This window comes from Aquarana catesbeiana, linkage group LG10 (genome assembly GCF_042186555.1).
Source record: "Aquarana catesbeiana isolate 2022-GZ linkage group LG10, ASM4218655v1, whole genome shotgun sequence".
Classification (NCBI taxonomy): domain Eukaryota; kingdom Metazoa; phylum Chordata; class Amphibia; order Anura; family Ranidae; genus Aquarana; species Aquarana catesbeiana.
This window is the reverse complement of record NC_133333.1, coordinates 154968975-154982745: the sequence shown is the minus strand read 5'-3', so window position 1 is coordinate 154982745 and position 13771 is coordinate 154968975. Positions and strand designations below refer to the sequence as shown.

At 38.2% G+C, this 13771-nt stretch overlaps 1 protein-coding gene across 1 annotated transcript; it reads left to right on the top strand.

Annotated features, from left to right (window-relative positions):
* The first annotated feature begins 2569 nt into the window (after window positions 1-2569).
* On the top strand, window positions 2570-11144 carry FGF21 (fibroblast growth factor 21). The gene is made up of 3 exons (XM_073601298.1): window positions 2570-3041; window positions 7043-7146; window positions 9290-11144. The coding sequence occupies exons 1-3, from the start codon at window positions 2795-2797 to the stop codon at window positions 9584-9586; spliced, it is 648 nt and encodes a 215-aa protein (XP_073457399.1). The 5' UTR covers window positions 2570-2794; the 3' UTR covers window positions 9587-11144.
* Window positions 11145-13771: the final 2627 nt, after the last annotated feature.

Genomic DNA, 13771 nt, shown 5'->3' with positions numbered 1-13771 from the left:
GCCACAAGTAATCGATAAATAATAAATACAGAAAGTAACATTGTAAAATAAATAACATAAAAAAACTACTGACACAGTCCACGCCTCATCAGTGCTCATCACTGCCACCTATAAGTGCCCATTAGTGCTGCTTATTAGTGCCTCCTCATCAATGCCACCCCATCAGTGCCACCTCATCAGTGCCCACAATGCCACCTATCAGTGCTGCATATTAGTACCTCCTCAACAGTGCCACCCTATCAGTGCCACCTCATTAGTGCCCATTAGTGCCACCTATCAGTGCCCATCAGTGCTGCATATCAGTGCCACTGTTACATGACATAAAGAACGTATCAGTAATCGGTATCGGCAAGTACTTGAAGAAAAGTATCGGTACTTGTACTCGGTCTTAAAGTGGTATCGGTGCAACCCTACAGCCAGGTGTAAACTGTTACAATGTCTTAATGTTGCAAAGTTAAGGCTTTTCCTGCTCTTTTCAGCAAGGTCACCACCCCCTGCAGGTCATACTATATAAACTGGGCTCTCTAAGTGCCCCAAGAGCTGTTAGAGTGGATCACCCCCCTTTGGGGGGTGGGGGGTGCTTAGAGCCCAGTGTCCAGTCAGGGTTTCCAGGGGGTCTGGAACCTGTAGACCCTCATGGACTTATAACTGCCAGTTATGGACTTCACTGCCTTTATGGAGAACAGCCAAATCATGGACTCTAATTGACTTTTGCTACTTCTTGTGACTTTACTGTCTGTTATGGACTGTTGCCTTGAAAGGATTGCTTTTGTGGACTTTGCCATCTGCCTCAGGTGCAGTCATTTTTTGTGGGATGTGGAAGATGTCTTTAAGAACTGTTACTTGCTATTTACAACCACTTTAGTAAAAGCTCTTTATTTGTTCATCTTAGTGCCTGGTCGGAAGTCTCTAAAGGGATGCATGCATGGCATATCAAAAGAACAGGGCTTACAACTAGGGGACTGAAGTTAGAGAAGATACAGTACATGAGTAACAATTACAGTATTTGTCTCACATGCCAAATCAGCCAACCAGCCAGGAGACAGGTGACATGGCTAAGGTGACGGTAACTCTGGTAGTGAAGGGGTGTTATGCTTGGCCTAAGGATGTGGAGAAAGTGCATTTTCTGTATCCAATAGCAACAATGGGACCAGTCACTGGAAGAGAGGTGACAGAATTGCCGAGTTGGTGGAGACCAGTACATGCTCCATTGTACCGTCTCAGGAATACTGCACACCTGGGGAAGGGTGTTCTCTAACAGAAGTGTATTGTCCATATTCCCATTGCACAGGTTCCTGCCTGGACATTAGCTCTTCAGTAGTGGGTGCTGTAGCAACTGCCAGCTGGAAACTGGGCTTGTCATGAAACAACACACATATTCGACAGCACACCGTGGATCATTAGATTTCGCCCAAACTTTTTATTGCAGAAAGATCACATCACAAAGCACCAAGTGCAACATTTTGGAGCCGTGCAGGACCCCCCCTCAGTGTCCCCACTAGTGTGCCTTATGTCCCGCCCACAAAGTGTTAACATGTGACCAAACGTGCAAAACTATCTGGTTGTGAAGGGCACATTTAATATAATATAATAATATATACCAATAATATACACAAATTATACTGAGGGAAATATATAGGATTCGGTTGCTGATCTCTCCATCTGATAATCCAGGTGGAGATCTATAATTTTTTTAAACTAACCCAGAACAGGTATGCAGATCAGGAGTTCTGCCTTCACTTGCTGCATATGTGTCCTGGGTTACTGATTGTTATAAAGCCAGAGACAGCCAGGCAACTGGCATTTTCAGAAGAATAGTTATGGCAGCCTACTTGTTTTTTTCTGTATAGGTCTCCTTTAAGAGGTTAATTAAAATATGGAGTCATGGAATCTGTGTTAAATCACTTCTAATTTTTCTCCTTCATTGATAATCAATCTCTGGCACTTTCTGTGTTGTGTGGTTTAAGCAGTGATTTATGTCTAGTACACGTTAGTGCACCCTTCACTTGCAGTACATAAATAGACATGCCTGCATTTGTTAATATGAAACAAGCTTTCTACAGAAATGCACTTGAAAGACAAAAGTTGAAATAAAGTAACAGTAATCCATTATTACCGACCAGCTTTCATAGCACCACTCCAATACCTGTAATTGCTCATCTTTGTAGCATTTAAGAAAATTCATATAAAAATGTAATCATTTAACAAAAGTAATATTTTCAACTATGCAGCGGAGAAAGGGTTAATGGGAGGCATGCCTATCCCTCCTCCTCTCCTTCTCCCCAAACACACAAAAGGCAGTTTATATCACTCTCTTGCATCATTTTGTAACCCCAGACCTGGTAATCTCTGGTCGGAAACATGAAAAAATGTTTACAGTATTGTCCTTCCCCCAGCTAGGAAGTAAGTAAATATCTGCTTAAAAAGAATATGTTCACATGCCCAATGACTCAGATCTAGGATAGTGAGGGGGGGTCAAAAAAAGTTATTACTCAGAGAAAATCAGTGGTGTTAAGGGTTAAAGACCAAAGAGTATAAATTCGTCTCCTCTTCTTCATTTTGTCATTAGAAACATAAGTCTGAACTAAGAACCAGGTAGCTTCTGAGCACAGGATCTTCCACTACTAGATAGGTGACTTATATTAATCAGAACTTTTATTTATTTTTTTAAATTAAGAAATATTTTTTTTTTAATAACTGGAATAATACATTTATCAATTTGTACTATTTATCTAAATTTTTTATTTATCCGGGAAACATTATTTCACAGCAAAAACTTTTTATTGCAAAGAAGATGCTAAGAAGACAATCTAATATTGTTACCCAGAGGTCTGCAGGAGTAAGACTGTGCTTATTGGTCCTGGCACTATGTAGTTCTGGTAGGGTGCTAGCCAGTCCTATTAGAGATAATAATCCCCTTTTGGGGTACTCAGACCAGGTACGACTAAGACATCTCTATACAGATAATGAGCACACTCACCAACATCTTCAGATCACTTCAGAGGGAGAAGTCAGCGGAACCAAAGACAAAAATGTATACAGTAAGTATACTCAAATCCAACTGTTATTATTATTATTAATATCTCTATTAATCTATATGATCTGACCCTTATTCTGTCTTCTCCAATCAAAACTGAAATCTGTGTAGCTAATCTGGGTTACTGCTCATCATTTCTCATTGTGCTACCTTATCAATAGAAGATGCCTACACACATTTCAGTTTAGTAGTTCAATAATCTGCTAATCGTGATCTAGTATAACAAATAATTATATATGAGGTCAATTGTTCTCTAATATCCAATTTATTTTCTAAAAGTTATACAAAAAATCAGGAGTTTGGACAGGATGGAAATGTTAATAATTTTCTATGAATTTTCAGCTTGTGTGGTAAACCAAATCTGATTTATTTTCTTCAGTTTTTAAATGCCATTAAAGAGGACATTGAATTAAAAAAAAAAAATTGTAGTTTGGATAGTAATTACCATTGCAATATGGGTTGAATTACAAAATCGGAAAATACACACAGGGCAAGCTAAAAGGAATGTAAAAATCTTAAAGTGGAACTCCAGCTAAACCTTTTGCTGTTTTGGATAAGGTGGGGAATGGTTAGATCCCTCATACGGTGTTTGCTGCAATCTTTGTAGCCACCAAGCAAATTTCTCCTCAGTCCCTGCTCTGGTTAATGCAGAACTGCATCGCCTCTGCACCTGACCTCCAAGGTCCACTTGTTACAGCCATTATGATTGCATTTCACCATGTTTAATTCTATTTCATTACAACACGTGCAGCCTAAGGAGTGAGACTCCACTGGGATGGAGGGGTAGTTGCAAACACCAGAAGGAACTCTTGCTGCTAGAGTATGCATTGGGGGGAGATTTACTGGTGCACACAGAATTTGGTGCAGCTGTGCATAGTAACCAATCAGCTTCTAGGTTTATTTGAACAAGATGTTCTGTGTGCACCAGTTTTAGTAAATCTCCCCCAAAGAGTTGATGGGTGATTCAATTCACAAGTATCCACTTATAACTGCAATTTCAACTTTGGGTTGGACTGACACTAAACATTTTGCAGTGATTGTTATGTAAGAAAAAAAAACAACTAAAGTGTTGGTCTGTATTCAGATTTCTGTTATTCATGATGACAGTGCATTCATGGCATTAACATTTTTCTGTGAATTAAGCTCTCAGTTGTAGCCCTTGTCAGTGCCAAAAAAAACCTGTAATACATTAACGAAGTTTAAAAAAAGAACACAAAACTGATTATCAGCAGACCTGCTTCACTCCCAGCCTGGTTCTAACCCCAAGAATGATGGCTTATGTATTCTAGCCTACTTTTGTAGCGGATCATATATAATTACCTACAAATATAAACATGTTTGCACCAATAACTAACTAGATGTTGTAATTAAAATATATATATTTCCCTATGAAAGGCTGCTTGTCCATTATGGATCTGTCTGATGAGCACCATGGAAAATAAATTGTCATTGGTTAATGTATTTCTATCCAATAATAACCATAGCCATATAAAAATAGATTGTAGTAGCAACCTCTGAGACCTAATTTTAGCAATACCAGATCTTTAGGAGCATTCTGATTTGTCGCTTCCTGTTGGTTAAAGTGTATCTATAGCCCAAACTTTTTTCATTTTGGGAATAATTTAACCAATCAAATTTTTTTTCCTGTTTGTATGCCATTGAGAAGATCACCCTTTATTTCCTGTTCTTTAAACACAACGGGGTTGATTTACTAAAGCAGGAGAGTGTAAAATCTGGTTCAGCTGTGCATAGAAACCAAACAGCTTCCAGTTTTTTTGTCAAAGCCCACTTGAACAAGCTGAAGTAAGTAGCTGATTGGCTACCATGCACAGCTGTAGTAGACTTTGCACTCTCAAGTTTTAGTAAATCAACCCCAACAGGACGCGAGAATAAATCTTTCACAGTTTAGGTAAAATTTCCACTGAAACCATTGACCCTATTGGATGATTTCTCTTCATCTTTGACAAAAAAAACTAAATTCATGACCCAAAGTGGTCTTTGTAGAAAATATTTCCTCCCAAATAGAATCTTTAGACAGATGTTACGAAAGCATGAAATGCGAATCAGTTGTGAGCAAAAAACGCATTGTTAAGTGCATGGACCTTGGAGTACCATATACTCCATACTTGAATAATTTTTGTGTTTCTCCGCCGTGGAATTTCTTTGCTAGTAGTAGTTAGGTCTGCACACATCAAAGCAGAATTCTATATTAAATGCTTAAAATAAAAATGTCTCTGAGACTATTTGGTGGACCTAGTCTTATGGATGAATAGTCCACCATGAATGGGCAATCAGTAACTGTTTTCCTGTAAAAGATATCTGCTACTATTTAAAGAACAGTTGATTAAAAAAAAAACCCTAAAAAAACATACAAGTCACAATAAATTGTAAAATTGGCCACATCAAGTAGATCTATGAAATTCTACTTTGCTGATTTGTATGGATCACTGCAATTTGCACATGATCTACTATGGTCAGCTCAAAACTTGATAATTGCCTTTTCATCCATAATTTGAAGTTAAGCTTTTAGCATATCCAAGATTCCTAAATTTGAATACAGATTCATTATTGCATGGTAAATAGCCGTATGAATATTTCAAATGTGCTGATAAAGCTAAAAAGAAAACAGCTCACGGGGAGGTAGGAGAAACTATAACTTTGAAGGTCACTGGTTATCTGCAAGAGTGTACCTTATACACAACAATTGCATTTATGAAAGCACTTACCCACATTATCAGCAGTTCTACAGCATTGCATCATGAGACATTACATAATGCTTTACAGGTGATAATAAAAGAGCATTTACATAAAAACACTAATGCAAAGCTAAGATGTATTTTATGATTTTGATATGAGTACTTATTACTCCAAAATTCAATATATTTATTTCCTTGATTTAAAATGCTCATTGCTGAAATTGTTTAATTTTCAACATGTCTTCGCTCATTTTAGAATAGTTTATTACCTAGAAAAATATACTTGATTATTCAATGGTTCATTAATCTAGTGGTGTTTTAGTGAGTTTGTCAGCGTACCTGCTAGAGGAAAACTAATAGGGTAGGAATATGGGAGCTGCCATTTCCGACTTGGTTTTTAAAGCTGCATTTTCTGGAACTGCTATTCCAGTCCTAGTGGTCTTCTGACCAAAAACAAGTATGCAGCCAGTGAAGTTAGGACTCTCTAAATGCATGTTTGCCCTCACTCAATGACCCACTAAGCACTGAAGCAATGTTAACCTTTTCATGCTGGCAACCTACCAACCTGCGGTTAGGCGCCAGTGATGCGCGCTCTCAGCACAGCTGTTTTGACAGCAATTCACGCAAATATGCCGCCCCACGGCGCCAAGCACTAGGCGCCGAGAGGCCACATATTTGCGTGAGGCTGGCACCAAGTGGTAAAGATGACAGCACAAGAGCTTCAAACTTTTAAAACCAGGTTGGAAATAATGGCTCCCAGTCATAACGTAACAAGTCCCTTTAATGTATCAATGTAATTACGGTCAGTGTGGGCAGTTTTAAATAATTATTTTCAGCGTAGGAAGCAATGTTAAAGTGTAACCATAGCTATATAATACTTTTTCTCTATATTTTGTGTAACATAGGGAATGGTTGAAATGCCTTGATATTTGTCCCCCCGATGGGGAGAGATGTCCCCAGAACAGCTGTTCCCATTGGAAGTTTCCCATCATCTCCTGTTCTGGTGATAGCCATTAAATGTTGGATTTGCCATTACTTTCTGTTTTGGTGACAATAGTCCTCAGAAAAAATTATGAGGGGGAATCTTTCTAATGAGTCACATACAGCAAAAAAAATAACCTGGCAGGAGTTTTAATTACTTTCTACATTTTTCAGAAGTAAAAAAATGTGTTGACTTGAGGTAAACTTTAAGAGCTTCTGATTCTGCAGCTTACAATTAGACAGTTACATTTTTTAGTGCTGGTGGAAAAGACTGAATAATAATAATGATAATAATAATAATAATAATAATAATAATGATACATTTCAGGCCTAGTGGAAATCAAGGCAGTGAAGCCAAGCATCTTGGTGATTCGGGGACTGAAAAGCACTCGCTACCTTTGCATGGACTCCAGGCACCATTTATATGGATCTGTAAGTGTCTAATAATACATACTGTACATTTAAAGTTGGCATGTTTTTGATCAATACATTATGTATCAGGCATGAAAGAACAGTTATGCAGCTTCAACTGAGTGCCAACATGTCTTGGCAAAGACTGCAGAAGATTTCAAATGAAAACATGACATTGGAGCCTGGCATCAATTATCTAGTTTGGTCTTCTCTGCTCAGCATTGTACCGTTTGTGACATTTTGCAAAGTTCATTACTAAAGATTATTCATTTATTTCTGAAAATTGATGCCTGATGAAAATGAGCAGAATTATTAAATTTAACCTTTCACAGATTCATTGTTCATCGAGGAAAGAGCAAAGATTCCTTTCTGACCCCAAGAAGTGTGATTGTATTTAATTCACCAGCATTGCTGTATTATTCTTAAAGTGGATGTAAACCCTCTCCTATACCCAGTGAAGTGAATAGCCTCAGATGATACACAGATGAAACAAATCTCCCTACATAAGCTGAAGAGCCATTTTACACTGGGGCGGTGCGGGTGGCAGCGGTAAAACTGCGTTATTTTTAGCGCCACTTTACCGTCATTTTAGCTGCAGTATTCGTCCTCTAGTGGGGGTGGTTTTACCCCCCTGCTAGCAGCCGAGAAAGGGTTAAAACCACCGCAAAGCGCTGCTGCAGCAGCGCTTTTCTGGCGGTGTAGCCGCACTGCCCCATTCATTTCAATGGGCAGGAGCGGTGAAGGAGCGGTATAAACACTGCTCCTTCACCGCTCTAAAGATGCTGCTAGCAGGACTTTTTTTACTGTCCTGCCAGCGCACCGCTCCAGTGTGAAAGCCCTTGGGCTTTCACACTGGAGTGTGAGGAGCGGCTGTTTCAGGGTGCTTTGCAGGAGCTATTTTTAGCGCTGTAGCGCCTGCGAAGCGCCCCAGTGTGAAAGGGGTCTTACATGTATATCTGCAGTCTTTCCCTTTCTACACTCTTTAGAAAGTGCACATCATGTTACAAATATTTATTCCTGTCTCAGCAGTGGGAGATAGGAATAAATATTTGTAACATGATGTGCACATGATGTGCACAACCACAAATTTCCAGCTGCTTTTACCTTGTGTGTCAGAGTGCTTGTGAGAAGTTATCATGCTGATAACAAAGGAACGGAGCAGCAGAAAGACACGAGACTCAGAGCTTTGGAGAGAGATAAGTAAACACTACAGATACTGTATATGTGCCCAGGTCAGATTTCATGAATGGAGTTTACAACCACTTTAAGTGATGGAGACTTTAAACCTGTAATTTTGAAGGCTTTATCCAGTCCATTTGTAAATTGCACAGTAAAATAGTAAGTATGACAGAAAAAAGGGTAAAGTTCATTAAGATAACTCCATTCTAACTGGCCACACACACTAATTTTTAGCCACCTTTAAACACTTTTTAAAAGGATTTGATCAGAAAAACATGCAGATCTCCATAAAGGCAGCACATGATACAAATGCAGTCTTTTAGAAGCATATTAAGTCACAAGAAGGGTCTCCCCTACTGATAAATTTGGCCAATCCTGACCTTAGTAATAGCTTACAACTCGTTCCAAGGTAAGTATTTCATAAGGTGCTAGTATGTGATGCATACTAGCACATTATGCAATTGCCTTACAGGTGTTTTTTTTTTCTTTTAACTGGCCCTGGTTTACTACCACTTTAAGCCTTGAAAATCATGAGGTCATTGAACTTGTTTTTTTTACTTTAAAGCGATATTAAACCCATTAAGATAAGGGAGAGTCTCTTTTTATCAACAGTGATCTTTGAAACTGGCAACCCTCAGAGTGTTTGACCCATGACATTATGGGATGTTACTGTAAATCTTAAGCTGTATAGCATGTGTAATAATGGCACTGCATAGGATGTTTATTTAACACCTTAGTGCTTGTTTTGTTTATGTGACTTCTGGCAATGAAGACTTATCTTGATGGCATGTTTTTCTAACCTTGATTACAATAAAGTTTATTGGATACCCATTGTGAACCTGATCACTAATAGCGATAAGTTGATTTTTACCATTTAAGGAATGCGTGTACTTTTATTATAGTTTTAAATACAATAAATTATAAAAAGCAAGTTCTAAGTATTCATATACCATTTCCCTAATGACTGTGTTTTCTGTTTCCATAGACCATTTATAAAGAAGATGAATGCAACTTCCGAGAAGTGCCGTTAGCAGACGGATATAATTTCTATTTCTCTGAGAAATATCCTGCCCAGCTTACTCTTTCACCTCCCAGAGGAGGCCACCCTTCAGGAGGACAGATGGCACGATTTATGCCACTTAAAAACACAATACCCTTGGAGGACCTCCATGCTGTAGACCATTCCTATGAACGCCAACCAGGAAGCTACTTAGATGAAGATCCTTTTGGTATGATCGATCAATCCAACATCTTCAGCCCAAGCCTGGACTCAAAAAGATAGACATGTACTGTATAGAGAGGTGTATTTATTTGAGACTGTTTTTAGCTTTGGTTCATGGGCAAAGCAAAGCTTCATGACTTAGCAGCTTTCCTAACTATTTTCGGGGGAAATGGTGTAATTATTAAGGGCTTGTATGTGAAGAAAGGACATCCGCATTCTACAGCAGCATACTATGTATACATGCACATGTAAAAGATTTAATAGATTACAACCAGCTATTTATAGGCAGTAGTAAAGAACTTAATTGTACAAAACAGGTCAAAACTTCAAAGGTCAAGAAAGACTCAGCATTGTAACTGGAAAACAAATGAAATGTCAAAGTACACAAAGACCATTAATATATGAAAAACACATTTTGGTTAGATGTTTAGAGCACTTATTATACACTGGAGGCAATCTCTGCAAATTCCACCCAAGTTACACTGTTTCATGTGACTACTCAGTACTGGACCAAAGTGAAATAATAATTGGTTTCATGGCTAAGGCAAGCCATACATGGGTCGAATTTCGAAAGAATTTTCTTTAGAAAATCGTATCTCAGAATTATTGTTCGAATTTCGCACCATTATTGGGCTGCAGCAGCAGCTGATTTTCATGTGGCCATGGAATTTGAGTAATCGGGCCTGTTGGAAATTTTTTGAAAAACAAACTATTTTCTATTCAATGAAGGGAGAATCGTGTGAGAAATGTAATTGAAAAAGAAATGCACATGTGCAAGAAAAGAAAATTTCTAGAAAGAAAAGAAGATTCCCAGCCATGAAAATTATTTTCTGTAGCAACAGAAGGTGAAATTGAAGGCTTGGTTGGTCACATTTTGAAATCAATGGTGGCATCATCAGATCACAAAATGCTCGAAATGTCTGATTTTCTAAATTCGACCATGTATGGCCAGCCTTAAATGGTTTTTCTGCACCATGCTAATCATATTCTTATTCTTTTCTTAGACATAATCCTTTATATGTGCATGCCCATACTTATTATTTATATAGGGTTGTAGAGGTAATAGTGGTTAGTTCATATGGGCATGTCCAGTACTTTATATAATGTAGGGTAGACATAATAGTAAATTAGAGATCACAGTGACAAATGTAATTTAAAAGTCTTTTTTGTGTGTGCAGTTTGACTTGAAAGGGCTTGAATATGGTTATGCAGGTATCTGGGTTAACCAATCTGCATATCTAATGTGCCAAAATTGGAAAGAATTTTAAGTGTTCAAAGGGATTCTGGAAGAATTACCATTAAAGTGCAACTAAAGGCAAAACTTTTAGTTTTGGATGGAGTGGAGACTGATTGGAACCCCTGTCAGGTTTTTTATTGCCATTTGTGCCCCTGTTTACCATTATCATTGAAAGGGAAAGTAAAAGAAAAGACCAAATTTTGGGTTGTCTACAGAAAAGTAATAGTGGGGAAATCTTCCAATGGGGACATTAGTTCCAGTGACCTGGGGGTCCCCAAGAATCCCCTTAATTTGAAGGGATTTCCTCTCACTTCCTGTTTGGCTATGGGACAGAAAGTGAAGGGAAATCTCCCCGATGGGGCACAGAATGGAGGGGGGGGGGGGGGGGGGGGGATATGACAGGGGTTATAACCCTCCCTTATTCTATCCAAAATGAAAAAAAAAAAGTTTAGCCTGTAGTTGTACTTTAATTGCAATTTGATTAATGCACTCCCTCCCCCTCAACAGGACATGAAGTGAGGGAAACCAAAAGTGGGGACACAGACAGCAATAAAAACCTGGGATAGTTTAAAATTTTCTCCACGTTACTAAAAATTGAATTCAATAATGTTTTGGCTGGAGCTGGGCTTTAATGAAAGCTGGCCATGGATGGCTTGAAGTTGGAGCCTTGCTGACATCACCCGGCTAACAAAACTTTGAGAAATCAGTTTGAGTTGGTTGAAAAAAGCCAATCAGCTGTAGTCACTGTTTGGGTATTCTGACAGCACAAAAGTGGGATAATTCCTGGGCTGAACAGACTCAGAGCATGTTTTATAGCACTCCTAAAGATAGTCATACATAAAAGGATCTTATTTTTCAGATAACCTTATTATCTGACAAACATAATCTCCTAGTGCAGTTATTTACACACCTTACTCGGTGTAACTGTTGTATGGTTGGTTCTGTTGCAACAACAGTATCTTTCTTTATACAACCACCTAAGGAACTTAGAAGCAAAACATTTTTTTATAAAGTTTTACATATATAACTCTGTACTAGACAAAATTGCAACATGTCCACTGAATAACTTATTCCATAAACAAAACTGACAATCTGCAAAGCACAGTGAACCTTATTCTCCTAAATGCTCTAAACTAATGAAAGGGTGCTATATTGAATAGGCCTGTATGACTACCACTCCAGACAACAAAATTGAGCGACAACTGAAATTGTAAATAGTTGTGTGTAATTATTTGAGTTAGCTGTGTAAGCTTGAACTGCAGAAGGAGAATGCAATGGGGCTGATTTACTAAAAGCAAATAGGCTGTTCACTTTGCAAAGGCATTTTCACTTTGCAAGGGGATTTTCCCTAAGGAAATGGGGTGAAGCTTTGCTGACTTCTAGCATCCAATCATGTACAATCAAATTTTTTTTTTCTTTTTTTAATATTCCTTGCATGCAATGGGGTATTCTTAGCAAAGTGAGCTTTCACCACAGTCACTAAGCTAATGGAAAATTCCCTTGCAAAGTGAACAGCTTTAGTAAATGAACCCCAGTGTGTCACTACTATAAAAGGTGAAACAACGTTCAAAGTTTTATTATTATATGTTTTATTTATTTATTTGTAATATTTATTTATTTGCATTTGCCACTGTCTGTTTTTCTAAAATGTGTATTTATTATTGTTGTACAGTTGTTGTATTGTTGTACAGTTGCACTACTATTTATTTAAATAAAGATGTACAGTGATTTAAAGCCTCTCCTGACTCAAAGGTTCTTAAAATGACAAGGGTAATTAAAGTGTTTGTAAACAATCTCCTTGTAAAACAACCCATTCAGTTTAAAATAGAAATCAAAGGCAAAACATTTTTGTATAGATATAAAAAAAAACATTCTAAATCCCTTTTTGTCCCTTTTCTTATAAGCGATCGCATTCCCTCTGTTCTCAGCTGCATAAGAGCTGGGGGGAAGAGAAGCAGCAGCACACTGACAGTGAATGGCTGTGCAGTGTGTGTGTGTGTGTGTGGGGGGGGGGGGGGTGTCAGGACAGGTCTGATCATTGGAGGAGAGCAGGCTGAGTTCCCAGCATAGCTAGAGAACTTACCACTGTGTGCTCTCCTGCTTAGTGTGGTTGGTTTTTAATAGGAAAGCAGAGGGACTGGCAGGAACACCAGTGATTTCACATAATACAAAGAGAACAGGAAACTTCCTCATACAAGTACATGGTACAGCAGGTGCATATCAGGAATATGAAGTGTTGGGGTAACAAACGCTTTAAGTTGGTATCACTAACTTATACCAGGGACACTCTTCCCTATGGAGTTTGTAAGTTCTTTTTTTGCTTGGGTATCCTTGGAACGGCTCATTTTACTTCAACAATGTTACATTCATTGGCTTCAAACCATATTTGTCCCTCAGTACAGCTGTGTGAATGAGCATAAGAATGTGGTAGGAACATAACTTTACATGCCCCACTAAAAACAAGACTAATAGTGTGAATGACCCATGCTGGGACTTCGCTAGTCCCTGGTGTGACAATAATGAGTTCTCTTGATCCCCAAACTGAATGAGGAGAATGAGGCAGTCATACTGAACAAAATTTCCAAGTCAGTTGTAAAAATATATTTCAATCATATGTCTGTGCTGGATAGGTAGCACATTTTCTGTCTCCTGTCTAGAACATTCCAGTTTAAAGCCCAATTTACCAAACATGCCTATGCTGCAATATCCAGCAGGTGAGTGGCACACGTTAAATTTCCTAAGATTTTATATATATATATATATATATATATATATATATATATATATATATATACAGTCAGGTCCATAAGTTGATCTTGGTCTCGTCTGTCCATAGGATGTTGTTCCAGAACTGTGAAGGCTTTTTTAGATGTTGTTTGGCAAACTCTAATCTGGCCTTCCTGTTTTTGAGGCTCACCAATGGTTTACATCTTGTGGTGAACCCTCTGTATTCACTCTGGTGAAGTCTTCTCTTGATTGTTGATTTGACACACATACAACTACCTCCT